The sequence below is a fragment of the Eublepharis macularius genome, chromosome 5, assembly GCF_028583425.1.
Source record: "Eublepharis macularius isolate TG4126 chromosome 5, MPM_Emac_v1.0, whole genome shotgun sequence".
Classification (NCBI taxonomy): domain Eukaryota; kingdom Metazoa; phylum Chordata; class Lepidosauria; order Squamata; family Eublepharidae; genus Eublepharis; species Eublepharis macularius.
Window position 1 is genome coordinate 47,109,340 of NC_072794.1, and position 27,966 is coordinate 47,137,305.

Below are 27,966 nucleotides of genomic sequence, written 5' to 3' on the forward strand. Positions count from 1 at the left end.
ACAAAAGCATGGGATAGCTATTGTCTTCATGCCTGCTTTTGGGCTTTCTGGATGGCGTTGAGCTAGCCACTATTGCAAACAGGCTGCTGGACTCAGTGGTCCCTGGATATGACACAGCAGGCCCCTCATGCCCTTAGGATGAATTAAACATACAACAGAAGTGATCAGTAAAAGAAATAAGCATGGTTTCTCACAGATGATATTTAGTCTTGGATATAAATTAACAGGTTGTGTTTTATTTAGCTTTAGAATGCACAGAGAACAAAACACACACAGAGAGAAAATTATGTGGATTACAGTTTGGCTTCAACGTGAATTGCAATGAATGGCTCTTTGGCTTGGCTACTAATGTGAAAATTTGCAATGCCATTAGCAGCAACATGAATTTGAATCCCAGTGCATTGGTTGCCTTCCTTCTGACCTGTAATGACATCACAGTAAATGCCAGCAGGGAGGCCAGTTGATAGCATCTCTGACAAATTCCTGTGAGAAAATGAAAATGTTGTCATTATTGATGAAATAATTTTGATTCTATCAATGTATTTAACCTAGAATATCTCTTGTGTGCTAAATGGCTGATCACATGATCACACTAGTTAAGGTTTGGACTGACTTGGCCTCCTGTAGATCAATTAGCACGTTCTCCTGAAATGGTAAAAATTACTGCATGGCTAGTTTATTAGGTAAAGGTAGTCTCCCGTGCAAGCACCAAGTCGTTACTGACCCATGGGGGGATGTCGCATCACAATGTTTACCTGGCAGATTTTTTGTTACGGGGTGATTTGCCATTGCCTTCCCCAGTCATCTACACTTTACCCCCAGGGAACCGGGTACTCATTTTACTGACCTCGGAAGGTTGGAAGGCTGAGTCAACCTTGAGCCGGCTACCTGAACCCGGCTTCTGCCAGGATCAAACTTAGGTCATGAGTAGAGCTTGGACTGCAGTACTGCACCTTACCACTCTGTGCCATGGGGCTCTTTTGGCTAATTTATTAGAGGGCCATAAATCCATTCAGGCAACGAGGGAGACAAACAGCAATGCTGAGATACTGGTAACAGTAAAGTCACTTCCTGAGCAGTACTGGCCCCAGCACCTCTAAATCTATGGCAAATAAATGCAAATTCTGCTTTCTAGGTCCCATGCTGATACTCTTAAGTATTATGAGATTGGACAGAATGAATTGTCTCCTCTGTCTTAAACACAGTTATGGGATCTTCAGCCCAGAAATTAATCAGACCAAAGATTAACCTGGTGACCACTTGAACAGGATTTTTAACCAGGATTTTGAAGTTTTCAAAACTTTCAAAACCTGCTCCCAAACTCTTAACCAGGATAACAGGACCGCTTAATCATTAATAATATCTATGTTGGCTCCTCCGATGTGCTAAACTTCACTCTGCAAAATACTTTAATTGTAAATACTCTGAGAACTTTGGGAGATAGCTATATAATTGCAAAATTAAAACCAAACAACTGCCAACTGTTTGCCCAGTTTCAATAACTTGCTCTCTGCTAATCTATTTTAACTCCTTCATGCTTTTATAACTTAAATTGCTAACTATTGGACTGACAAGGACCTCTGTGCCTTTGTTTGTTATAAGGAGAAAAAATTAAGTGGAGCTTTTTTCGTCATAATCCTGTATTAGTAGAAGTGGCACCTTCTGAACTTCTCTCTGCAGACTCCCGTTCAACGGAATGCTACTATATACTGCTACAGATTACTGGAGATGGTGGCAGAAGAATCGCATTACTGAATGTTGTCTTCATTTAAAAAGCAGATCATATAAAAATTGGAATCTGGACAAGGTAGTTAGGCTAGAAACTTTCCCCTGATGTACTAATTTTCTCCATACAGGAGATTTTAACATGGGGTAGTATTCAAAAACGTGATTCTCCATCTACATTCTGGAGTGATAAAGGCACCCAAGAGCCGGACTTGGCAACAGTAGATATCTCAAATACTATATTCTTTAATCAGTTTTTGAGTCCAGCTCCACTTACTATAACGTTTTGCATGAATAGCCTGTAAATGGCACATCAAACATTGCTTTGATATTTACTTGAGGAAACCCCTGATCTATTGAAAATTGCCAAACTATGTCCAAAGGGAGGCTCCTGTTTTTTTACTATCAGGAGGAAGTTTAATGGGACCTAGTTTTCCTATCAATGTTAAAGTGAAGGGAGAAGCTGTACCTAGCAGGTAGATACAGGACCATCTTTAAAGAACAGCTTTATATTAGCTGGCCAGCTCACATTTACATGACAGATGAACTAGGTACTGGCCCACCATGCATTTCTCAATCAGCATCATCACAACTGAAGGAAAAAAGCAAGTTCATAAACACAAAGATGGCTGTGCATGCTGGCCATGGATTTATAGATGTGCACCTCCTATTCAGTGACACAAATAATCATCAGTAAACATGTAACAAACAAGCAGCAAGTTAATCTAATGTGTTATGTTTGAATCAGTCCTGTATAGGTTCCAATGAACCATAATCTAAGACACAAAATAAGCTATTTTGAATTGCTGCATACTAGTTGTACTTTCTGAGATTCTTCATTCCTACAAACACAATACCTGTCATCATTATTAAATACAATAAATCCTTTGCCATCTCGTCCAAATGCCACTTGATTGTTGCTATTGTCCCACCACCATGCAATAGGTTTGTCATGGACGGCATTCCGGAATATTACCATGTTCCTGGAAACAAACCAAAAGAGACACCATGAGTTAAAATATATCCATCTTTTGTGAAACTAGCATTTGTGATCTTAATCCTAAATGCTTGGAGAAGCAGAGTTGCTATCAATAGACTGCACTAGTGTCAGATGTACAACAGTGTTTTCTGTTACTTACCTTATTTGATGCCACCGATGTTCGCAAACCCAGCCGTTGCCACAAGTGCCGTTTGGATTAATTGAAACATGTTTAATTGATCCATCACTGTAACTTGGTGGTCCAACCCAGTTGTTAATATCCTTGTTATGAATGATATAAATACAGAGATTAGCACATTTTGTACTATCTATAACATGGTGACTAGGATGTGTATCTGTTTACATTTCAAATTCTTCAGTCCTTTAACACAGATTGTAACAACAACAACAACAACAACAACAACAACAACAACAACAACAACAACAGTGTGCTTATATACCATTCTTCTACAAAGATTAGTGACCCATTCAGAGCGGTGAACATAGTCAGTGTTATTATTATCCTCACAATACAGCTGGGGAGCTGGGGCTGAGAGGAGTGGGTTACTCAAGGCCACCAGCTAAGCTCATGGCAGCAGCAGGATTCAAACATACAGAGTGCCGACTTGCAGTCCAACTACTTAACCACTGTCTTACAGCAGCTCTCAAGCCTCTAGTTTTTCAAACGTTATTAACACTATTTACAATTGTTTAGAAGCTTTATTGGGGGGGGGGGGCAAAGTAGTAAAGCAATGTATATTCCATTTATGCTGTCTCTCAACGGACAAGAGAAAAATGTCTCTTCTTGGTATTACTTTTTGCTGTCAGTATTGAAACCTTAGCAGAGATTATGAGGCTTAATCAGGATACTGAAGGGGTCCAACTGGAAAATGATGAATAAAAAATCAGTCTGTATGCAGCTGACATTTTCCTAATATTTAAGGATAATATGCCCTGATCTGGATAGCTCAGGAGAGCCTGATCTCATCAGATTTCAGAAGCTAAGCAATGTCGGCCTTGGTTAGTAATTGAATGGGAGACCTCCAGCGAAGACCAGGGTTGCAGAGGCAGGCAATAGCAAACCACCTCTGTTAGTCTCTTGCCATAAAAACCCTACCAGGGGTCACCATAGGAGATAACTATGACTTGAGGGCACTCTCCACCATCAAGGATACTATACATTAAGAAGAATTTCACAATGCTTTGAGAAATGTGGTACCTTATCTCAGTTATAAATAAGTAAGATAAAAAGCAGATCTGATGAGGTTAAATCTAGATTCGGGTAAAAAGATTACTACAGAGTTTACGGTTTTAATTCAGCCATAGCACTAGTATGTTGTTTAGGTATCTGGCTATCACCCAATGTGATTTATATAAAAGATAATTATGTGAGATAATGGATTCAGATTTTAAAACTGGCAAGTTATTATTTAGTACAAACTTCTTGATTTGGAAGGACAGTAACATTACAATGATAGTATTACCTAGAAATCTTTTCTTGTTTAAAGATGAAAGTGTCTCAGTTACACTATCTAACCAAATGGCAAAAATTAATTCACAAAATTAATCTGGTTAAATAGATACAAAGGACTACACCCTCTACATTACCAGAAAGAAAGAAAGAAAGAAAGAAAGAAAGAAAGAAAGAAAGAAAGAAAGAAAGAAAGAAAGAAAGAAAGAAAGAAAGAAAGAAAGAAAGAAAGAAAGAAAGAAAGAAAGAAAGAAAGAAAGAAGAGAAAGAAAGAAAAGAAAGAAAGAAAGAAAGCTTATTCTGTCCTAATATCATGAAATAGTACCAGAAAGTTAAACTCGTTATCTCTTACTACTGGTTTTGTACATAGAACTTACCACTGTACTGTTGGGAACAAGAGTGTGATGAAGATACATTTACAGTGAAATCCTAAGGAGAGTTACTCCAGTCTAAGACCACTGAAATCACTATTAGTTTCCTTACCCTGGCACTCACAAAATTATAGAAAAGCTTGTAAAATATTGTATTTTTTTGCATGTAAAATACATTTTTGTGTTTCATTTCTGTGTACTGATGAGGGTTTTGAATATATGTTTCCTGTGGTTAGAAGCGCAGGAAGGAAGCTGTGATTGGCTGGTTGCTTGGGGATGGAGTGAACTGCAGTTTTTAGTCAGTGCTGAGAGAAAGTGTTCATTCTAGCTGAGTCATGCAAACTGTGTGGAATCAGTCTGTGTGCATCTCAGAGAAAGGTTATTCTGTCTAGTTCAAGGTTTCTGTCTAGGTCAGGTAATCAGAGTGGAACCTTAAAGAGCCTGTATCTATGTGGATGAGAAAATTATTTTGTAAGTGAAGGACTGAGGGAAAATTGTTTTTTGTGACTGGGTCTGTGACTATACCAAACCACCAAGATTATGAATATATTCTGAAACCAACATACAAGTATCATGCATACATACTTATAAATAAATTCTACTTTCAGAAAAGCAAAACACTTGTTTCATATGAAATATAGATTTTTTTTACCTCACAGCCACCCCCAAGCGCTGACTGTTTTGTCATATTATAAATCTGTAACAAAACACCAGTTAAAATAACAGATCTAAGGCAAAAGCCTTTGGTGTCAATAAAAACCTTTTGGGAACTCTGATGAAGTCAGGGAGTTATGTTACACAAAAGGCACAAAACACCACAGGTGGTGTTAGTGGTGAGATTCAAATCCCAAGGGGAAAGTGTTTGTGAGGTAAGAAGCCTCAGCCTGGGTAAAGCAGAGAACATCTGAAGCTCTGTGTATATGGGTGGTGGTGGTTTTGACCAGGGTGTCCTGAGGTAAAAGTTTAAGGCTACATAAGGGAGAGCTGTAATAAAGATACAAGGCAGGTTAAACAAAAACTCCACAAATATGCTTAATATGTCGTAACGCTTGATTTTCAATGTGTGGGATAAATTAAAGAAACATTTAAGTCTAATAATTTTTTTTCTCCACAGCATTCTTTTATATGTAGAAAAAGATTTTAAGATCACTAAGCCTTGGTTAAATTGACTTAATGGTGATTGCACTAGTAAACAAGCAATGTATTTCTTTAATTAACTGAATAGATGAATGTAATGATGCAATGGTTTCAATATTTTCAACTTTGACATCTTATTAATTCTAAAAAAATGTTTCAGTATCTTTTTGTTGGAACTGTGGTACAAAAGATACCAAGTTTAAGCATATGTGATGGAGATGTCCATTTATTAAGACTCTCGGGAGAAAATCTTCGAAGAAATAAATCATATGACAAGGTTTAAAATCCCAGAAGTTCTTAAACCTCTGTTATTGGGTGTCTTAACAGATTATGTAACAGACCAATGCATAAAGTAATGATTTCAGACCCCTTTACAGTTGCTAAAATGAAAACGGCTTAAAGCTGAAAAATATGCAATATTTGGAAGTCAAATAGTGACTTAATAAAGCCTTCAAATTAGTAGAAGTTGTGTGCTTGAGAAATAGGACATTACAAAAATCTTTCTTTGCCAGATTCTGGAAGCCATTTTTTTAAAAAACTTCTAGCTTTAGACATTTCAGTCAAACTCAGTCTTTATATCTGTGCAACTTTACTGTAAAATGTTGTTAAGGATATGTTTTTTTTTATAATATTCATAATCTTTAGTAGGTAACTAGAAATAATTATATTTTGTAGATAGCTGTATTTTATTATGTATGTGTTAGAATGTTGAAACGTTATGGCCTATTATTTATATTAATTCTTCTATTATAAGAACATAACATTCTATCTCAACAACACATCCAAGCTTATATAAATTCCTAGCCATGCCCACCTGTAAAGACAGTCCTGGGTGTTAAAGATATATTGGTTCCTTATCACTGTCTTAAGCTAATTATTGCAGGGGCTTAAGATTCAGTGAACTTCTGGAAAAAAATCCTGAATTTTAAAATTCTAGCAAAATTTAATTATCATCTTTTGTTTGTTTGTTTAAAGCAATGTAAATATTGGACACCAGTGACACCTAAGCAGAACAAGGTGCAGATGGATCCTTGCAGAAAAATCATGGGTGAAAATCAAGCTGTTTCAATGTACAGCTTTAGACATGAAATGGCTAAAAGTACATGAGCAGGGTCTTCTACAGGAGCTCTAAAAGGACACAAAAATGTCCTTTTTTTGTTGGTCAAGATAATTCAAACTGGATGTTAATTTACATGTAAGACAAAGTTTATTTCCCTACAGTCAAAAGAGATCGTTTCAATGAAATTTACCAAAGTGGACACATCTCACTAATTCTGGCTAACACTTACAAATTACATTAGTAAGATGACATGTTCTTATTACTATTTATATTAACTGTTCTCTTAATATCAGCTCACATCTGGTAACAACTTGCTCCATGTTTTCTTGCTTTCAGGTCCTACCTCCGCCTTATGCCACTATGTAGCTTTTTAATGGGAGTTCAGTTACCCACTGATTTTTCCATTGTAGCAGCCAAGATGGAACTTCTCCTCACTGGCCTGAAGGAGTTTGAGGGGAAAAAAGTTCTGGAAAGTGGTCAGTCTGCAAAGTTCACTATCCAGACTGACCACTTTGACCATACATACAATCTCCCCCCATGATGCTGCTGAAGGTTGGTTGAGTAGGTCACATGAGTCTCCTACAGAGCAGCTGACTTACACAATGAGTTGCATCATGTTTCTGGAAATCAGCACATCACAGATGTGAATCATAAGCTACATGCTGAAATAATACTTTTAGAATTCCCCTCTTCTACAGAGGTTTGTTAGACAATTCTTGTGGAAGCCATGGCCAGATTTCTTTCAGCAGACAAATGTTTTGCAGCTCATGATTCATTGTGATAAATGACCTCAATCAGAGAGAGCTAAACATGCATACAGTCCACATAGATTAATTCTGAATAATTGGACATGTTGATATCACTGATATTTTACTACAAGAAACTTCCTCTGTATTGGGGCCAGAATGTTTTATAATATTTCAGTCTGTTTTCAAAGTGCAGTTACTAGCCCTAAGTCTTAAACAGTGATACATAACTGAAATCAACTAACAGCCAGAAATGTGTTGTAAATCTGCCGGAAGTTACCGTTCCATTCTGGATATGCTTTGGCCACTTGTAGCTTGACATTATTCGTGTAGAGCCATAGGGATGAGCGAGCATAAAGCCTACTGCCATCTTGTATAGTCTGCAAAATGGATGGCAGAGATACTTCTTACCAAATACAGATGAGAAACAGAGAAAATAAGCCAGCACAAAATCCATGTTAACAAAGGGCATATTCTGGAAAGTGACAGGAGGATGTTAAAGAACAAAGCGACATCACTGCTGACTCTACTGGTCCTTTATGATACATTTGGAAATTTGGACCTTACCTGGGGTTCCAGAAGGTGAGAATGGAAGCTCCACCAGCACCATGTCCTCTCTGGTTGTCATGGTTATCTACAAATACAATGGCTTTGTCAGAAGGCATCAAATTCCAGTTTTCTCCCCAGTTCCTAAACATAAGAAATTATTAAAATTTTCTTCAAAATATATTTCAACATATCCAAGACTTTAGCAACCAAATTAACAGATGAGGGGAAATTCAATCAGTCTTGTTGTGTATGTGCTGAGGAACTGCAAAATGTAGAGTACTACATCCAAATCTCAAATCTCATGCCTGCTGCAAATGACAGGAGACTCCTCATTCCAAGGAAGAGAATGGGGGATAGGGAGAAAAGATATGCAGTATTCTAGTTCTGTTTGCAGGCACAGAGTTATCTAAACTCTGGCCTCCATGTGGTCAGTCTGTGCCTAAAGTCAATTACTTTAAATTTGCCATCTTTTCTCCATTCCATTTACGGAGGACGGTCCCAAGTTGTGCACCATATCGAAATTCAGTCACTCGACCATTTCTGAAGTATTCCTTGTTTCGGACTGCTTCACCACCCATATCAATTACCTGGAAAAAGATGACAAGTGGGTGGGGAAGGGTGAGAAAGGAAATGGAGAAAGGATAATGACCATGTGATTGCAATTTGCTGGAACACTGGTATTACTCATAGTCTTAACACTATTTGAAACAAGTCAGTGTACTGAATTAGAACATCAATATCTTACTGTATTTGGCTCATCACATTTTATTTCTAGAAATGTTAGTCTATCTCCAATGTGACTAGATAAATGTCAGCCCATTATGACCAAAATGTCAAGAACCAGTTCACCCTTCAGTCCTCTCTGCATGACTTTCATCTATCATGATACACAGCAAAACCTTTTCAGAATTCCTAAGGGGCCCCTTCTACCTCTTAGGTAAAGGTAAAGGTAGTCCCCCCTGTGCAAGTGCCGAGTCATTACTGACCCAAGGGAGGACGTCACATCACGACGTTTTCTTGGCAGACTTTTTATGGGGTGGTTTGCCACTGCCTTCCCCAGTCATCTACACTTTACCCTAGTAGAAAATCTGGAAGGATCAAAGCCCGTACATTTTAGCTAAGCTTTTGAAAACTGATTTCCAGTTATTCTATTACTGCATCTGGGTTGCGGACTAGATCCATCACAAAATCTCTGCTTGCACTAGGGCCCTTGTGCAAGCAGGATTTGAGTCCAGTAGCACCTTAGAGACCAACAAAGTATCCAGGGTTTAAGATTTAAAGAGTCAAACCTACAAGCAGAAGAAAAAGGCTGCACTAAGTCAAACATATCTGCTTGTGCAAAATCTCGTGCAACCATTTTCTGGGCTCTGTAGTATATAGGGAGAAATGAGCTGGGCGTTGCTTAAACCTTGTAACTGTGCTACGTCTATTTACATTTCTGCTTGCTCATTGCTAGATCCAAGCCTGTGTTTATTCTCTGGTGACTTCTGTTTTCTTGATTATACTGGTATAAGTGTCCCATAAATTCTATACAAGTTGCATCGGCAAGATATACAGGTTTTAATAAATAAAAATAAATAAAATATTAGCACCTTTCTAAGTTATCCAAATGTAGCATTTGGTATTTTATTAGATGGTTTCTAATTCTGGACCTCACAGAGCAGCATGAGGAGAAAGTTCAAAGTGTAGTTTTAATATGATAATTTTGAAAAGCTCAAGTAATAATAATAATAAATAACAGGACAATTACCTCCTGATAGATGAAAGGTCGTGAACCTCGGGAGAACCACTGTGTATTTAGATTATTTAGTTTGCTTATAATAGCATTTATGTCTTCAGGCCATATATGCTTGGTTGCATCAATTCGAAACCCTGCAACACCAGTATCTATCAGGTGATTCATATAGTCAGCTATTTTTGAACGCACTCCATCTTTCCTTTGTGTGAGGTCAACAAGGCCAAGCAGGCGACAGTTGCGAACCTATGCACATAGAACAAGTTGTCATTAATTTAGTTTCCCAAAGATATAATCTTCACAACTTTTGTAACAGCTTCCCTCTGTCCAAAATTATTTGCATTCTCCCAGTCAAGTATAGTTAAGAGCTCCCTTTAAAATGTTTTCATTAAAATACACTTAAAACACTTTAATTAAAATTAAGCTATTCTCAGTAAAGGTATAATTTCTCAATATGATTACTGAATAAAACACAGCAGAATCATAGGGTTGGAAGGAACCTCCACAGCCATCTAGTCTAACCCCCTGCACAATGCAGGAAAATCACTACTCCCCCCCCCCCCCACACACACCCGGTGATCCCTGCTCCATGCCCAGAAGATGGCAAAACACTGTTAGGATCCCCAGCCAAACTGGCCTGGGGAAAATTGCTTCCTGACCCCAATGTGGCGATCTGCATTAAATCTGGGCATGTAACAAGGGGCAACAAGAACTAACCAGTGATGTAACCCTTCCTGCCCTCCCTCATATGATCTGCCTAGGTTCACAGAATAAGTATTGTTGTCAGATAGCCATTTATCCTCTGCCTCCAAAGAAGGAGAGCCAACTATCTCCAGAGGAAGTCTGTTCCACTGAGGGACCACTCTGTCAGGAAGTTCTTCCTAAAGTTTAGCTGAAAACTCTTTTGATTTAATTTCAGCTCGTTGGTTCTGGTCCGACCTTCTAGGGCAACAGAAAACAACTCCATGCCATCCTTTATATGACAGTCCTTCAAATACTTGAAGATGGTTATCATATCACCTCTCAGTCATCTCCTCTCCAGGCTAAACATAACAAGCTCCTTCAACCTTTCCTCATAGGACTTGGTCTCCAGATCCCTCACCATCTTCATTGCTCTTCTCTGGACATGGTCCTGTTTGTCTATATTCTTCTGAAATTGCAGTGCCCAAAACTGAACATAATACTCTAGGTGAGGTCTAACCAGAGCTGAGTAGAGCAATACCATCACTTTGCGGGATCTGGACATTATGCTTCTTTTGATACAGCCCAAAATCACATTTGCCTTTTTAGCTACCACATCACACTGCTGGCTCATGTTCAGTGTATGGTCTACTAAGACTCTTAGATCCGTTTCACACATACTACTGCTAAGACAAGTCTCCTCCATCCTATAATTATGCATTTGATTTATTTTACCTAAATGCAGAACTTTACATTTATCTCTGTTGAAATTCATTTTATTTGTTTTTGCCCATTTTCCAGCCTGTCAAGATCATCCTGTATCCTGACTCTTGTCTTCTACCATATTTGCTATCCCTCCCAATTTTGTGTGGTGGTGGTGGAGAGTGCCCTCAAGTCATAGCTGACTTACAGCCACCCCTGGCAGGGCTTTCAGGGCAAGAGACTAACAGAAGTGCTTTGCCATTGCCTGCCTCTGCAACCCTGGTCTTCATTGGAGGTCTCCCATCCAAATACTAACCAAGGTCGACCCTGCTTAGCTTCTAAGATTCAGTATTATCTGCAAATTTAATAAGCATTCCCTCTATTCCTTCATCCAAATCACTGATAAAAATGTTGAACAGAACAGGTCTCAGGACCGATCCCTGAGGCATTCTACTTGTCACTCTTCTTCAAGAGGATGAGGAACCATTAACAAGCTCTCTTTGGATGCGATTTGTCAACCAATTACAGATCCACCCAACAGTAACAGGATCCAAACCACATTTTATATTATGTGGAACCTTATCAAAAGCCTTATTGGAATCAAGATAAGCATTTGCCTGATCCAGCAAGGTAGTAATTTTCTCAAAAAAAGAGGTAAGGTTAGTCTGACATGACATGTTCTTGAGAAACCCATGCCGACTCTCAGTAATCACAGCAGAGTTGAACTTAAGGCTAATTTACATAATGACATCAAGTGGCAACTTGCATGAGTGAATGAGCCGCATGAGATGAAATGCCATATTTTGTCACTCGAAATGTAATCCTCTTCAACAGTAAGCGCAAACATTCAGATGAAAATCACACAACACTGAACTGAACTCCAATGCGCACATTAGTCTGTGTTATTAATCCAAATCTCTTTTCACCACACAGTTAATACTATACCACCCTTGTAAATAAATTGCATGCTACTGTATCAGCCTTAAGTAAGAAGATGGTATCTATTCTGGCCCAGGGGAGAAAGTTGTATCTGCCTAGAAGCTGATGCGACCCACCCACTTGCTTTGGCTTATAGCTGACACATGAAAGCTGCTTTCATACACACTGAGTAATGCACTTTCAGTCCACTATCAATACCCTTTAGCAATTGTTTGCAAGTGGATTTTCCCATTTCACAAAGTAAAATCCAGTTGCAAAGTGGACTGAAAGTGTGTTATTCAGAGTGCATGATGACAAATACATAGAGGGGTTTCTGAAATCCCTTCTCATGGAGACAAGTTTCATAGGGAATGTTTTTCACTCACTGTATGAGAAGGTGTTTGAGAAGAGGTATGTGGACTAAACCAGAAGAACATGAAAAACTTGTCAATGTATGTAAATTTCCACTTAATCTCATACTGACCTCACAGTTGCAAAAATGGATATGCACTTTTATAAAGTAGGACTTCCAGTTTAAAGCCTTCCTCTAGATGAAGGAGCCTTGGGAGGCATGTTTTAGGTTGATAGCTGTGTTGACCTGCAATAGAACAGCAGCGCCACTTTGCACAAATCCTGCTGTGGGTGGCTTTTTTTTCCCCATGGAGATCCAATATTATTATTCAGAGACCCGCTGTGTGTGTGCAATACATATGGAAACATGTGACTTTAACAGTCACAACATGCAGCAATAACAATCATTTCCTAAAAACAGAAGGTTGAAATATTAGTGTTGCAAAGCTTACCTGCACAGGATCACTGTAATTTTCAATGTCCCCACTTGCTGTTTCACATATCCGGTCATTGAAATCAAAGTTAGAGTATGGGACAGCAGGAAAATCTCTGTCCCCTGCACTGAAATAGCTCCCACAAGTTCCACGGTAGCCAGAACCAGCCCCAGAACTGCACATATGGTTGATTACAGCATCAACATAAATACGAACCTGATGCAGATACATGTATCAGAGTTAGATTAATGAAAAGAGAATGTTAGAGGCACGTTGCTAAATAAATCAAGACTAACAACATGAGTTTCTTTAAATAATCAGTTGATCACCCAAGAAGGCAGGTGGCCTGTTGGACAACAAAGGAGTGAAAGGATTGCTGAAGGAAGACAGAGAGATTGCAGAGAAACTGAATGAATTCTTTGCATCAGTTTCACTACAGAAAACAGAGGGAGGCTACAGCTAGTGTTTTCAGAAACAGTATTGTAAATCTTGAGTCAACTAGAAAGTACATGAGATACACTGAGGATTCTTAAGGAATTTACTAACAAAAATATACAACATCACCAGAACTGGCTACCTTCCAGAGGATTAGAAAATAGCAAATGTAATACCAATTTTAAAAGATAGATACTGAAAAATTACAGGACTGTTAGCCTAAGAATAATTTTATGCAGAGTACTGAGTAAGCTAAATATCTCACCACAGATAATTCAATATAAAGATTATCTTCTAGTTGGTATGTCTAAAATAATAAATTGTCCCATGCTAATCTATAATCAGTAAAGGCACTGAAAGATACTTACTCCAACATTGTTGCATCTGGTGACCATGTCTCTAAATTCATTTTCATTTCCAGAACGTGAACATATCTTATAACTGATTGGCTGATATCTTTCCCACCAGGGTCTCCAAGGACTCATAATTACAAGATTTTCATTTGGAGGAGAAACCTATCTATCCAAAAAGAAAAGGAAGGAAGGAGCTGACGAAAATGCCAACCGTTTTACATTTTACTAATTGGATATTGGGGTGGGGGGTGGGGGTCAGATAAACCTCAAATTACTCACTTTTAAACAAAACAACAAGGTGTACTTAGCAAAGGCTGAAATTGAACACAAAAACATGGATTTGTAAGAAGGTTTATTGTTTGTGACGATGGGAACATACAGTTAGCGGCCTGCGTCCCTCCGCTCTCTTCAGCAAAGTCTGAAGCCTTCCTCCAACCTAAGAAGCTTTCCTCCAAATTAATGGGTTCTCCCATTGGATGAAGAGGCACTTAAGCTGGGGGCAGGCATCAAACTTTGCTGAATGGAGTATTTGGATCCAGACCCGTATCTAAGTGTTGTGGTGACCCCAACCCCACTCTGCCCCAAATTGTTAATTTCTATAGCTTAGATCCAACAGACTGCTTCAGCAGGCAGGATAAATTTTGTCTGTTTCATTGCCTCCACTCCCCACTGCAAAATACTCCCTGAAGAGCTGCTCCTGGGGGACAAGGGATTACAGCAGGAAGCGAGAAAGTCACACGTTGCAGGCAGAAATGCTCTCTTAGGTTCAAGCTGCAGTCACAGAATTGCAATATCTTTTTAAAAATAACGTCTTATCTTAGCAGGTGCATCATCATAAAGCAGCTAATGTGTTGTTCAGTGTGTTGCTGTTCAATTAAAACTTTTATTTATATGGGTGTCACTTAGACCCCAACACCTTGGCTATGTGCAGTTTCATTTCTCTCCATTTTACTTGTATTGACTCAAGAAGACTCATTGTAGTGAAGGAAATCCCAAATTTTTAACAACTGCACACAGAAGGACGTGACTTGAAGCACTATAGAACAACTGACTCCCTTTCTGTCTAAGAATACTCAGTGACACAAGTTGGGTGGAAAAGTATTGTATACTTTTCTAACCTGAAATGAGCGTGTGTCATAGTTGTGTTATGCACAAACTTGTGCCCTAGGGTGTCCCTCTCGCCAATCACAATAAGAGACACATACCACGGAGTCCTGTTGAATTGAAGCAGAATAGATTGTTTAATTTAAACAATGGAGAAGCAATTTACACAGGAGTAGGTGGTCTCCTTGTGTCCAAAGCTCATCAAAGCTACAATAGAAGTGCAAAGCAATTAATACCCTCAGGTTAATTATAATAATATTACAATATTCTAATATTTGTTATCTTATTGGCTCGTAGTCTTTGACACAGGTGTCTAGGGTCAGTCTGATTGGAAGATGCAATTTCTGGGTTGGCTACCTACTTGGGGGAATTCCAAATTTTGCAGCCCCTTATCTTGTCCTTGCGCTTGTTCCCCTTGGAAGGACATCTTCCCCTTTTGCCCACTTCCCTTTTGCCACTGTTACCTTCGACGGTGCCAAGGAGTCTCATCCTGGCAGCCTTGGGGCCTTCAGATAACTGAGGTCCGTGGGCAAAAAGGAATGTTTCCCCACTTCTACACTCTCTCTCTCTCTCTTTTGCAGCCTTGAGGGAGATAATGCCACAGGTGGCCGACCCAGCTTGCTGCATAAATCAGTTTCTACAAAAGGCTCTCTTGTATTGATTTCTATTGGAATCCTATAGGATAATATAACGTATGTGTAATATTTTTATAGGTGCATCTCTACAAGCACATTCTTCTTTGGTCTTCTTGTTTCAAATGTCATATTCTTACAGGTTGCATTACAAATACTACATTAACTCCTGAGCATAGAAAAAGTGCAAGGCATGTAATACTGAAAGGCACAGAAGTGGTATATAAAATCCCTTTCTTCAAATCCATATTCCTCAGTTGGTCTTAACTATGATCTGGTGAACTACTTTTGTGACTGCTATGTGCAAGAACTCATTTATTGGAAGGAGTCTAATGCATGACAGCTTAAATGCCAAACCTAATCATACCTATAGGGGAGGGAAGGCAGCATGGTATAACCTGATCTCATCAGATCTCGGAAGCTAAGTAGGGTTGGTACTTGGATGGGAGACAATCAAGGAAGACTCTGCAGAGGAAGGCACAGGCAAATCACCTCTGCTTCTCACTTGTTGTCATAAATCAATTGTGATTTGATGACTGGCAGACACACGCACACCTGCACGCAACCATACCCTCACCCAGGCTCAGGTTTGGCCTCTGTAATATCAAGAACCTATTGTCAAAAATCTACTTGAAAGCTAATCACCAGTAAAAGATATCTACCATGACCATACTCAGTCACTAAAACTATTTAGTTGGCTGACAAGCACTGAAGAAAATGTCTGGAAAGTTTTGTTCATCTGGACATGACTGAGGACTGTTGCTTGTTTATGTAGCCCAACTGACCAGATGACCCTGGTAACATCAGCCTGGGTTGATCAGATGAAAAGGCAGGCAGGGATCTTCTACCTTTAAGAGCTGTATAGAAGGAAATTTGGCAGGGACAACTTGTCAGGCAAGGTCAGACAAGAGGCCCAGCCCCACTTAACTGGTCATCCCAGAAATAAGTTATGCATGACACATAATCAGGAAATTGAGTTATGTTAAATAGTTTAGGCCTGTACATAGTACACAATCAAATCAAACAAGCTCCAATATTCACCATCCAGAAAGTATGATTTTTTTTGTTAACTCACTTTCTAGCTTCTAGGATGACAAAGGAAGATTTAAGAGAGTGAGCACTGTTACTGAAAACTCAGAATAACACAGCATGAGATGCTAGGGAGCTTTGATCTGTTTTGATGTTTAATTTTGTTGAAAAAAGTAGCTGCCAAGATAGAAAATATGGTTCAGGACACAGAATTGGGCAAACAGGGGTTAACTCCTTCCCCATGGGTTTCATTGCCCCAATCTGAAATCACTCCCTAGGTTGGGAGGGGGAAATACAGGTTTTATCCTCTTTTTTCCCTGCTAGATCTTAAAGCAGTCTGGTGGAGGGGCATTTCCAGTTGAGGAAATAGTGTGCGTGGGTTTGGGGGGGGTACCCTCTCCTTCCCCAGGGCCATATTCTCAATTAGGGTTGCCGTTCCCTGGTGGGGATGGGGGATACCCCACTACCACCCTCCACCACCACTCACTTCGCCAGCAAGGGAGAAAGGTGGAGGAACAGCCCTCCTCCCCCCAGTATGGCGAGACAACATCATTCCCAGGAGTGACATCATCACTCTGCCCCAGGAGTGCTCCCGCGCTTTGCAGCAGGCCAATTTGGGCCCCAAACAGGCCGAACCGGGCCTGTTTGGAACCCCAATCGGCCTGCTGTGGAGCGTGTGCATGAAGAAGGAATATAAAGTGAGTGCTGGGGCCCCCTCCTCCTGCTGGGAAGGTAAGGGGGCCTGGCAACTCTGCTCACAATCCATATTGCCCCTTCATCATAGCTGCTTTTGCAGCTAAATCACATGTCTTGTAAACTGACTGCACAGACAGTCATTGCAGAGTAGAAGTCAAAGTGTTAGACTAGGACTGGGGAGAACAGAGTTCAAACCCCCACCTAGGCATGAAGCTCAATGGCTGACCTCACGTCAATCATTCTCTCTCAACCCAAGCTGTCTCACAGAGTTGTTCTGAGCAGGACAAAATGGACAAGGAAGGACAGAACCATGAATGCTGCCCTGAGCTCTATGCATAAAGGGTGGCATAAAAATAGACAGACAAATCTGTATGCAGATGCCCAGCCTCATGTGTAATTTGGGGGAGAAGAGGCGGTTCAATGATTTCCAGCAGTTATTGGGTAGGCTTCTATACTCTGCTCTTTCCCCCACCTCATTCTGAAGCAGCAAAATAAATGACGAGGGATGAGCAAATATATGCCTTAATGTATATAGTTTATCCAAGTCAATTAATCCACCCTTTTTCTGCAGACAGTTCTGGATTGTTTTAGCAAAGTGTGTGCACAGTTCTGCTTTGTAAACTTCATTGTGTCTAAAAGGTGGATGAAGTTTCCATCTGTGCTTGCTATTTCTATTAATATTTAATCCCCTGCCTAAAACTAACTGAACTCTAGTAAAATAGATAGCTGGAGGGGGAGCATTCATTAGTGAGGGAACGACAACAAGGTCCATATGCACAGAGGTCTGATTTGTATGAAGGGGGAGGGCAGAGAAAGAGATTGCATTGATTTACCTGTGCTTATCAGTGGCTCACACAGTGCCTTGTAAGCATAGTGGGGAGAAGGGCTTGAGTATACAAAACCACCAGTTTGCTGTAGTTGTTGCAATGACTGACTAGGATTGGGAAGACCTGGGCGCAAATCCACACTCTGCAATGGCTGGCTGACATTTGACCAATCTCTGTCTCTCATATGCTAACCTAGGAGAATATTTGTTGCAAGTAAAAAGAACTGGAAGGAAAGATGGCATAGGATAGCCTGATCTCAACAGATCTCAGAAGCTAAGCAGGATTGGTACTTGATGGGGGAACACCAAGGAAGACTCTGCAGAGAAACGCAATGACAAACCACCTCTGCTCCTCACTTGCCTTGCAAATTTCTTGTTGGGGTCATCATCATAGATCGGTTGTGACTTGAAGGCACACACACACATCTATAAAAAGGGACTGGAAAGGGACTGGCTTGCCTTCCTTAGCCAGACAAAAATGGGATAGAGGCTTGCTCAAATAATAATAATAATATTCAATTTATATACCGCCCTTCAGGACAATTTAACACCCACTCAGAGCAATTCACAAAGTATGTTATTATTATCTCCACAAAAATCATCCTGTGAGGTGGGTAGGGCTGAGAGAGCTCTGGAAGAACAGTGACTGATTCAAGGTCGCTCATCTGGCTTCAAGTGGAGGAGTGGGGAATCAAACCCGGTTCTTCAGATTAGAGTCCCACCACTCTTAACTACTGAGGAATTACACAATTTTAAAGTTGACAAAGAGGAAACTGAAATTGTTCAAGATTTTCTATTCCTTGGCTCAATCATCAACCCAAAGGGAGACTGCAATGAAGAAATCAGAAGAAGATTGAGACTTGGAAGAGCAGCTGTGATGGAGCTAGATAAGATCCTTAAAGATAAAGATGTCTCTCTGGGAACCAGGATCAAAATAATCCGAACTATGGTATTCCTCATTACTATGTATGGATGTGAAAGTTGGACAGGACAGTGAAGAAAGCTGAGAGGAAGAAAATTGATTTATTTGAAATGTGGTGCTGGAGGAGAGTTGTGGATACCATGAACAACCAAAAAGACAAATAAATGGCTACTAGATCAAATCAATCCTGAATCCTCCCTAGAGACTAAAATGTCAAAACTGAGGCTATTGTACTTTGGTCACATCATGAGAAGATAAGATTCTCTGGAAAAGTCAATAACACTAGGAAAAGCAGAAGGCAGTAGGAAAAGAGGAAGACCTAAAACGAAATTGCTTGACTCAATAAAAGAAGCCTCCAGTTTGCAGGATCTGAGCAAGTCTGTTAATAGGACATTTTGGTGGTCTTTCATTCATAAGGTCATCATAGGTCAGAGACGACTTGATGGTACATAACACACACACTCTCTCTCTTAACCATTACACCAAACTGGCTCTCATATTACTACCATCTCTGAACAGGACAGCGTACTAACCTGAACTCCAGCAAATCCATTTGGTGCTAAATAGCGCTCGCACTCAAGAGCAACATCATTCCAACGCCATTCAAAGAGGTGGACAATAGATGTCTTCTTGACTGTTGGGTTCAACTTGTATCGGGTCCAGCAAAGTCCCAAGACTGTTAGAAGCAGGAGAAGCAGGCACCTCAGGTTGCCTTTGGCAAGTGGCGACATCCATCTCAACAGCCTTTTGCATTCCTATTGGACAGCAAAGCACATTTTATTGATGAAACACCTAAAAAAAACATCTTGTTTTACAGCACCAACACAAGGCGAGAGAGCTGCACAAGTCTATCAAAATTTTAACAAGAATATGTCAACAAATATGGAAAACAAAACAATGACAGATTGGAAACGCTCAGTCTACATTCCAATTCCAAAAAAAAAGGAGATGCCAAAGAGTGCAGCAACTATCGGGCTATCATGTTAATTTCCCACACAAGCAAAGTGATACTCAAAATTCTACAGCAAAGACTCTTACCATATATGGAACAAGAAATGCTAGATGTTCAAGCTGGATGCAGAAAAGGAAGAGGCACTAGAGATCATATTGCAAATTTATAATGGCTAATGGATCACACTAAAGAATTGCAGAAGAAAATCAGTTTGTGCGTTACAGACTACAGCAAAGCTTTTGACTGTGTGTATCATGATGGTGCTAAAAGAAATAGATGGGCCACATCTTATTGTGTTGATGCACAAACTGCACTTTGCATAAGAGGCTACTGTTAGGACAGAATATGGGGAGAATGGTTTCCAGTTGGCAAAGTTGTCAGACAAGGACGTATATTATCTCCCTATCTGTTCAATTTATATCCAGAAAAACTGGATTAGATTTAGGTAAAGGTGGAGTGAAAGATGGTGGAAAGAATGAATAATATGATATACGCAGATGACACCATGTTACTGATGGAAAATGGTGATTACTTGAAACGACTATTGATGAAGGTTAAAGGAGAAAGTGCCAAAACTGGATTGAATGTCGAAAGTAATGACTACTGAAGAAATATACAATTTTAAAGTTGAGAATGAGAAAACTGAAATTGTTCAAGATTTTCTATTCCTTGGCTCAATCATCAACCAAAAGGGAGACTGTATTGTTGAAGGCTTTCACGGCCGGAGAACGATGGTTGTTGTGGATTTTCCGGGCTGTATTGCCGTGGTCTTGGCATTGTAGTTCCTGATGTTCCACCAGCAGCTGTGGCTGGCATCTTCAGAGGTATAGCAGTGTCACAGTGTCACAGTCTTTTGGTGCTACACCTCTGAAGATGCCAGCCACAGCTGCTGGCGAAACATCAGGAACTACAATGCCAAGACCACGGCAATACAGCCCGGAAAACCCACAACAACCAAAAGGGAGACTGTAACTAAGAAATCAGAAGAAGACTGAGACAGCTGTGAGGGAACTAGAAAAGATCCTTAAAGATAAAAATGTCTCTCTGGGGACCAAGATCAGGATAATCCAAACTATGGTATTCCCCATTACTATGTATGGATGTGAAAGTTGGACAATGAAGAAAGCTGACAGGAAGAAAATTGATTAATTTGAAATGTGGTGCTAGAGAAGAGTTTTGCAGGTACCATGATGGCCAAAAAGGCCGTCTAGTTCAAAGCTAGCTTGAATTCTCCCTAGAAGCTAAAATGACAAAATAAAACCTGGCAGATCACGAGGGGGAGGGCAGAGTGGGTTACATTAGTGCTTAGTTCTCGTGTTCTTCTTACATGCCCAGGGTAATGCCGATTGCCATCTTGGAGTCAGGTAGCAAGTTTCCATAGGACAGTTTGTCTAGGGATCCTGGAAGTGTTTTTCCCTCTTCTGGGCATGGAGCAGGGATCACTGGGGGGAGTCAGGGAGTTGTGAATTTCTTGCATTGTGCAGGGGATTGGACTAGATGACCCTAGAAGTCCCTTCCAACCCTATGATTCGATGAAAATAGGCTTATACTTTGGTCACATCATGAGAAGACAAGACTTTCTGGAAAAGTCAATAATGCTAGTAAAAATGGAAGGCAGTAGGAAAAGAAGACCCAAGGAGATGGCTTGACTCAATAAAAACAGCCACATCTTCCAGTTTGCAAGATCTGAGCAAGTCTGTTAACAATAGGATGTTTTGGAGGTCTTTCATTCATAGGGTTGCCACAGGTCGGAGGCAACTTGACAACACATCACACACACACAAAGTTACTGGAAGAGAACCTATAATATAGCAAGGAAGCACACTGTAGCAACTGTTCCAAGAAGCTGAACTACAGAGAGACATTTTCAGTGATCCCGATACTTGAAAACAAGTGTTATTGTGCTCTCTGTAATCTACACAATAGTCCCAAACAGATGAAATCAAATGTGCTTGTTTTATTCAATGGATAGCTGCACTGAGTTCACTAGCAGGCCCATAGTAACGTCGCCTCTAACAGCAACCTGAGTTTCCTGTCCTTCCCTTTCCCTCACATAGAATAGAAAGAGGGTGAAGACAGCAAACTGTTTCAGCCACTAGTTGTTGAAGCCAAGTGTGTGCCACTACCAGCCACGGAGATGCAGGGGACAGGATGAACTTAAAATGGCCCACACCTACCTCCTGAAGGTTTTTGTCAGGCAGCTCAGCAGCTGCCTTCTTGTTGCTACAGAGCTGAGGAGAGCAGGCAGAGGCTCAGAGCGGCGGCTGCTAACGCCAAGGCAGTAAGCTTGACTGATGGGACTGAAAGTGCATTTCAGTAGACAAGAGCGACAGTCAGTGCAGGAAGTCTCATTATTCTTCCTCAGCTGGCCAGGACAGGGAAGCCCTGCTGCGGGGAGCAGAGCACCCTGCTGGGTCAGGCAGTACTTACACCTGAGATGAACTGGGGGCTGCAGGAATTGCAAAGGTGTTCTGATATTTTGATGAGTACAGTCTCCAGTCTCACGGTCCGTCTGTCTTAGGCCTACATTAAACAGCAGGCAACATCCAAGCAGGAAGCTCAAAGTTATTATTAGGCTCAGGGAAGCTCCCCCTTCTCTGTCAAGCTCTTCCCAGTTTGAAAGAGGAGAAATCATGTGTTTTCCACTACCTGAATCCTAATCAACATATACCTCCTATCTCAAATGCTAGCTATGGTGCCATGTGCTGATCACACAATCCAAAAGGAGAGGCGCTCAGGGATAAGGAGAATTTTCATGGAGGGGGGTGGTTTGGTTTTTTTTAAACCGTTTGCTGGAGCTATGTGCAACCTAACGAAAGGAGATGACACAAAATAGCCTTGTGAGATCTCAGCAACCATTTATCAAACTCTATATGCAGAGATAAATAAGATCCTATTAAGCATCTGTTAAAGGGACACGATATGTTTCTCCATGCAGTTGGCAAGCCTAACCAGGATCTGCCCTGTCCTGACATGCTAAGCTCTACTACGCCACACTTTCCCCCCATTTAATACATAAAAATACAGACCGTGATTTCTGGGTTTTAAATGGTTGTGCAGCAGGTAGAAATTCAACAAAGCTAGTATAGGTTAAGTTTTCTTTTTACTGCTATTTTATAGCTTCTGAAAAGCATAAGCTGATCATATTATAGTCCTAAGGGGACAAATAATAAAACGTAAACATATATTAAAGTTTTGCGGATGTTTTGCCACAGCCTCTCATTCAAGCCAGTTTTTCTTAAACTCTTTCAGGTCGTTCCCCCCCCCCCCCCCACACACACACACTTTATTCAGGGAGCATCACACAGAACCAACCACCTGTGCAGAGATCTTTGTTTTAATTTTATTTACTTCATTTATATCCCACTTTTCTCCCCAATGGGAACCCTAAGCAGCTTACATCATTCTCTGCTCCTCCATTTATCCTGACAACAGCCCTATGAGGTAGGTTTCATGAAGCTTTGGGCTTCTTAAATATACGCCTGTATCTCAATCAGGCCTGACTAGAGTTATCCAGAACAGAAAGTACATTTTAAGCAAGGTGAAATCTAGTTCACTTAAGTCAGAATTCTCACAGACCTGAGACTCCAAGTTTTAGGTAGGGTTGCCAACTGCCTGTAGAAAAAATGGTCTGTCCCTTTAATAGAGGCTTAATAGGATTAATAGGATGAATTTACCAGGTGATATAAGTTTCATGTACCCATTTCCACACATTAAGCTTCCATTAAAAGTACAGGATCTTTTCCTCCAGGCTTGTCAGTGTCCCTAGTTTTAGGGGCTCAGAGTGGTTGCTGCAAACACCAAGGCAATAAGCTTGACTGATGGGACTGAAAGTTCTGAATACTGTTCGGAAAGCTTCGGCTCCAGAATCTGTTTCCAGTTCTACTAAAGTTTTGCAAGGCAAGCAGAACAGGCTAACCCAGACTTTACATGTATTAACTAAATTGGACATTAATTTGTAAACATTTATATACACGTACATTTATATACATGCACAATGTAAAGTTTCATTTCAATTTGATCTGTGAAATGAACTAGTGCTAGATTAATACTGAAGAGGATTTCCAAATGCCTGCTACGGACAGAACTTCCACCCTGCCTTTCACTGCCTGTCCTTGCTCCGCTGAGTAGCATGGGAAAAAACGGAGATACCAGAATAGCATCTGCGACACTATTTCCAGCTGTATAACTAGAGTTGATGTCACCACATTATAAAATACTCCAGGATTCCCCAAAACTCATAATGTCCCCATAATGTAGTGATGTCACTTCTAGTTCGCCAGCCAGAAATGACATTGCAGGATGCTGTTTGAGTCACACGCAGTCCAAGTTTCCCAGGGGGTTGCTGGCAACCCTAACAGTGAATCTAAACTCAGAGATTTTACGCTTCTGAAAGAAAGTACAAGAAAGGGGAACAAGTGGTTCCTACCGATACTGAAAAATCAGTTTGTTGCAGTACTTTTTTCTTCAACACATGCTATCAACTGGGATTTAAGAAAAGAGTTACAATAAATAGTACAGCTAGGAAGGATGGAGGCCCAGTGTATAGATTCAGCACATTCCCTAAACAGCATAAAAATAGTTCTCACACACCCAACCTCAGAAAACTTTTGGACTCCTGATTATCCCACCTCACATATGTACCACTGAATGAGGACCCTAACACCTCATTCCAAACACCAATTTCTAAGAGTCTCTCTACATGAGACATCTGACATGTGAAGAATACGTGTCGGGAGATACGTTATACACCAGAGCCATGTGAAGGGGCTGTGAAATGCCAGAAGGGAAAATTCAGCCCATTATAACGTCTCCAGGTTGAAGCCTGGCTCTGGAAGGCAGCTCCAGCCCATTTCCACTCCTCACTGCCCTCTGTTTGCGATCCCACACAGTTTTAGACTGGAGAGGTGAAACTGACAAGAGCCTTCTGGGAGGCAAAGATGAAATTAAACAAATCCTCTGAGGAGCGATCTCCACTGGCTCTGTCTTTTTAAACTATGCTTCCTGGCTAACATTGTATCTCCCTACACTTGACAAACATGTGCCAAGGTGTCTCGTGTAGAGAGACTCTAAGAGAGGGCATAGAGCCTATTGAAAAATGCTGCACCCCTGATCATCTACAATTCAGCAAGAAAAAGGAAGGGTAGAAACTGGATCTTGGTCCCCCTGAGGTTCTTTTTTTTTCAAAAAAAAAGGAGTCAACACACAGGCCCTGGATCAGCAAAAGGAGGAGCATAAACAGGATCTGTTTTTACAAAAGGTTCATCATTCAGCTAAAGATACGCATATGGAAGTCAGCTTCCAGCCCATATGCCATTTAGGTAGATCAGCAGATAACAAAACTCATGCTGTATATTATTAAGCAATCTTCCTCCTGTTGCTTTAAATACAAATCCTAGAAGACAAAAAACACTCTCTCTCTCTGTGAGTTGATGTGCTCTTTTTGGAACCTGTTTCACTGCAGAACATGCCAGTTTATATTGTGCAGGTTGCCAGAGACTGTTGCCACCAGCTGTCCATGCATTTCAGTCATAACTGGAAGCAAAATTATTTGGAAGGAACAATTTTGACACAACCCTTTTCAGAGTGGAAATCAAGTTTTGGTACTTGCATATCCAGCTAAATAGGGACAAATGGCATTCTATGAACTGTTTAATGCACTGTGTACTCTGTAAATTTGACCAAACTTGGCCAAAGAATTCATTTTTATGTCTCCTGATACTATGAGGCTATCTTTTTATGTTTTCCCATGGCAAGATGAATACTATTTCCTGAATTAGGCAGAAAGGGAAGATTTTAGAACGTTTCATGATGTTTGAATCACATCTGTCTTTGGAGTAGTTTTGCAAATAATCCCATAAAAAGTTTACTAGCTTATCTGTCTACACATGGTTATAAAAATCACAGGCCTGTAAGAAAATTAGACTTCTTGCAATTTGCTATAGTTCTACAGCCTGGTCACCCAGAGGCAACTTTTACTCAGAGGATGTGACTACTTACACATGAAGGAGAATTCAAAAGGAACAAAGCAGTTCTTAGGGCCTTTAATCAACTGAAACAGTCTTTATAAAACACACTTACCAACTAATAATAATATTTGATTTTTATACTGTCTGTAAGGACAACTTAACGCCCACTCAGAGTAGTTTATAAAGTGTGTTATTATCCTCATGACAATCACCCTGAGTTGGGTGGGGCTGAGAGAGCTCCAAGAAGCTGTGACTGACCCAAGGTCACCCAGCTGGCTTCAAATGGAGGAATGGGGAATCAAACCCGGTTCTCCAGAGTCCTGCTGCTCTTAACCACTACACCAAACTGGCTCTGGTATCGAAATTGAATGTTATTATCATTATCAATATTATGTTTATTTCTTCCTTGACAGAGGAGGTTAATGGGTTTTACTGTGTTTTGTATGCTTTTGACTATGGAATTGTAAACTGTCATAAGGGAAAGATGGGGTATAAATATTTTAATAAATAAAATCCAGAGCAGCGGCCTGCATCTCCTATAGCAGGGCAAATGGCACCAGGAATAGAAGGTATGTTCCCACTCCAATGAGAGGTTAACTTTCTGAAATGGCCAAACTGTATATACACTACTCAGAACTGAACTTGCCTTAGGATACAAGTATATTGAAATTAAATGGGCCCCCAGTACCTCACTTAGTTCCCTGGTAGTGAAACAGCTGGTCAATATTTGGAAAGAATATCAGAATTCCTATAGCTTATGTTCACAAGGAAGAAGGGGAGAAACAGTCAGCATGGTTGATTGTACATTTGTGTATAAATTAGGAATTAAGGCTGAGTGGCTGGTCCAGCTTGTTGCAGGGGCTAACTCTTTTCTGAACGACTTACATGAAAACTTGATCCCAATCGTCCTAAAGCATGCTCACCTGAGAAATAGAGAGATAACATAGTTTGGTGGTTAGAGGGTTGGACAAGGCTCTGGGACATTCCAGTTTGAATCACCTCTCTGCCAAGGAATCTCACTGGGTGACCTTGGGCCAGTAACACCACTCTCAGCTTAATCTACTTCACAAGGTTGTGAGGATAAACGGAGAAGAGGAAAATAATGTAAGTCACTTTGGGTCCCCATTAGGGAGAAAAGCAAGGTATAAATAAATAAGCAAGCAAAGTAGACTCTACCAAATTCAATGGCTTAACACTATGATTAAAACAAATTCTGGTATGAGACTTAAATCAATTTTATTAATCTGGAGCTGCAGAAAGCGAATATCAGCTTGCCAGAAGAAAGGTGCTTTTAACTCTTGAAACAGCGGCTTGCTTCAGTTGCTTGCACCTTAACAATCCCTCTTCCTAAGCAAGAAAATATTTTGTTTTCCTTAAATGCAAAATGAGCTGCGTCTAGCTGAGGAGAAAAACTGCATCTGGGGATGAGATACATACGTGCCTGGTCGTGTAATAACATGCTACCCAGCCTCTTCCGTGCATCTCTTAAGTTCACCTTTGTCAATACGGGGCTGAAACTCAACGGAGAACTGACAGCGGCAACCAATCATTGCAAAAAGGATGACGTACCTCCTTTGCAAATGGAGCGCCAGGGAGACGATTCAGGGCATTCGCTTTTGGCTGCTGCCCTCTAGTGTTTTGTTAAGAAGATCTTCCAGGCTTCTTACTTTTGTCCTCACTTCACTGTGGGGGTTCTTCCCCTCACGCTGCCGCTTCTTGAAATCAAAACATTTTGGCTCAGATTTAAAAAAGAAACAAACGTCTTTACTTTCAGTGGCTGGTTTACCAATCCCGTGGCACAATTCAAGCAAACTTTCATAATCCCTCGAATGTAGAAAAGCAAGATTCGGGTCCAGAAAGCTGCACCTTAAAGTTGGTCTTTCAGGTGCTACTGGACCCAAATCTTCTACTGCAGACTAACACGGCTACCCACCAGAAAAATAAAATAAGTAAGTTTTGGGTGGGATGGTTAATATACAAAGGAGACGGCAAGAGACACACAGTTGAAGTTGACTCAATTTTGTTTCCGGGGCTTCGTTACGATTTCGCAGTAATTATTTTTTTCCTCAGCTATTTGAAATACTTCTGAAGGGTAGCCGTATTAGTCAGCGGCAGGCAAAACAAAAAGTATCTCATAGCGCCTTAAAGGCTAAAGAATTTATTGTGGTATACATTTTCGTGAGCTAGAG

General features: G+C 40.4%; 1 protein-coding gene across 2 annotated transcripts; it reads right to left on the reverse strand.

Moving 5' to 3' along the window:
* Positions 1-238: 238 nt before the first annotated feature.
* On the reverse strand, positions 239-27,294 carry LOC129330134 (pancreatic alpha-amylase-like). 2 transcript variants are annotated; one of them, XM_054980072.1, is made up of 12 exons: positions 27,215-27,260; positions 26,663-26,700; positions 19,390-19,611; positions 13,663-13,809; positions 12,878-13,075; positions 9,789-10,019; positions 8,492-8,625; positions 8,057-8,179; positions 7,770-7,869; positions 2,865-2,986; positions 2,583-2,708; positions 239-483 (listed from the first exon to the last, which is right to left on the reverse strand). In XM_054980072.1, exons 1-12 carry the CDS (start codon positions 27,234-27,236, stop codon positions 294-296), a joined length of 1,653 nt encoding a protein of 550 aa, XP_054836047.1. In that variant the 5' UTR covers positions 27,237-27,260; the 3' UTR covers positions 239-293. The 2 variants fall into 2 exon arrangements, with proteins under 2 accessions (XP_054836047.1, XP_054836048.1); XM_054980073.1 differs by lacking the exon at positions 26,663-26,700 and having other exon boundaries at positions 27,215-27,294.
* Between the last annotated feature and the right edge of the window lie 672 nt (positions 27,295-27,966).

Coding starts and splice junctions, on each gene's coding strand:
- LOC129330134 (XM_054980072.1), bottom strand. CDS start 27,236: ATGTTATTACACGACCAGGCAC. Junction 19,612..26,662: donor GATTGGGATCAAGTTTTCAT/GTAAGTCGTTCA, acceptor GCTGTCCAATAG/GAATGCAAAAGGCTGTTGAG. Junction 8,180..8,491: donor GAAAAGATGGCAAATTTAAA/GTAATTGACTTT, acceptor TCTTATGTTTAG/GAACTGGGGAGAAAACTGGA.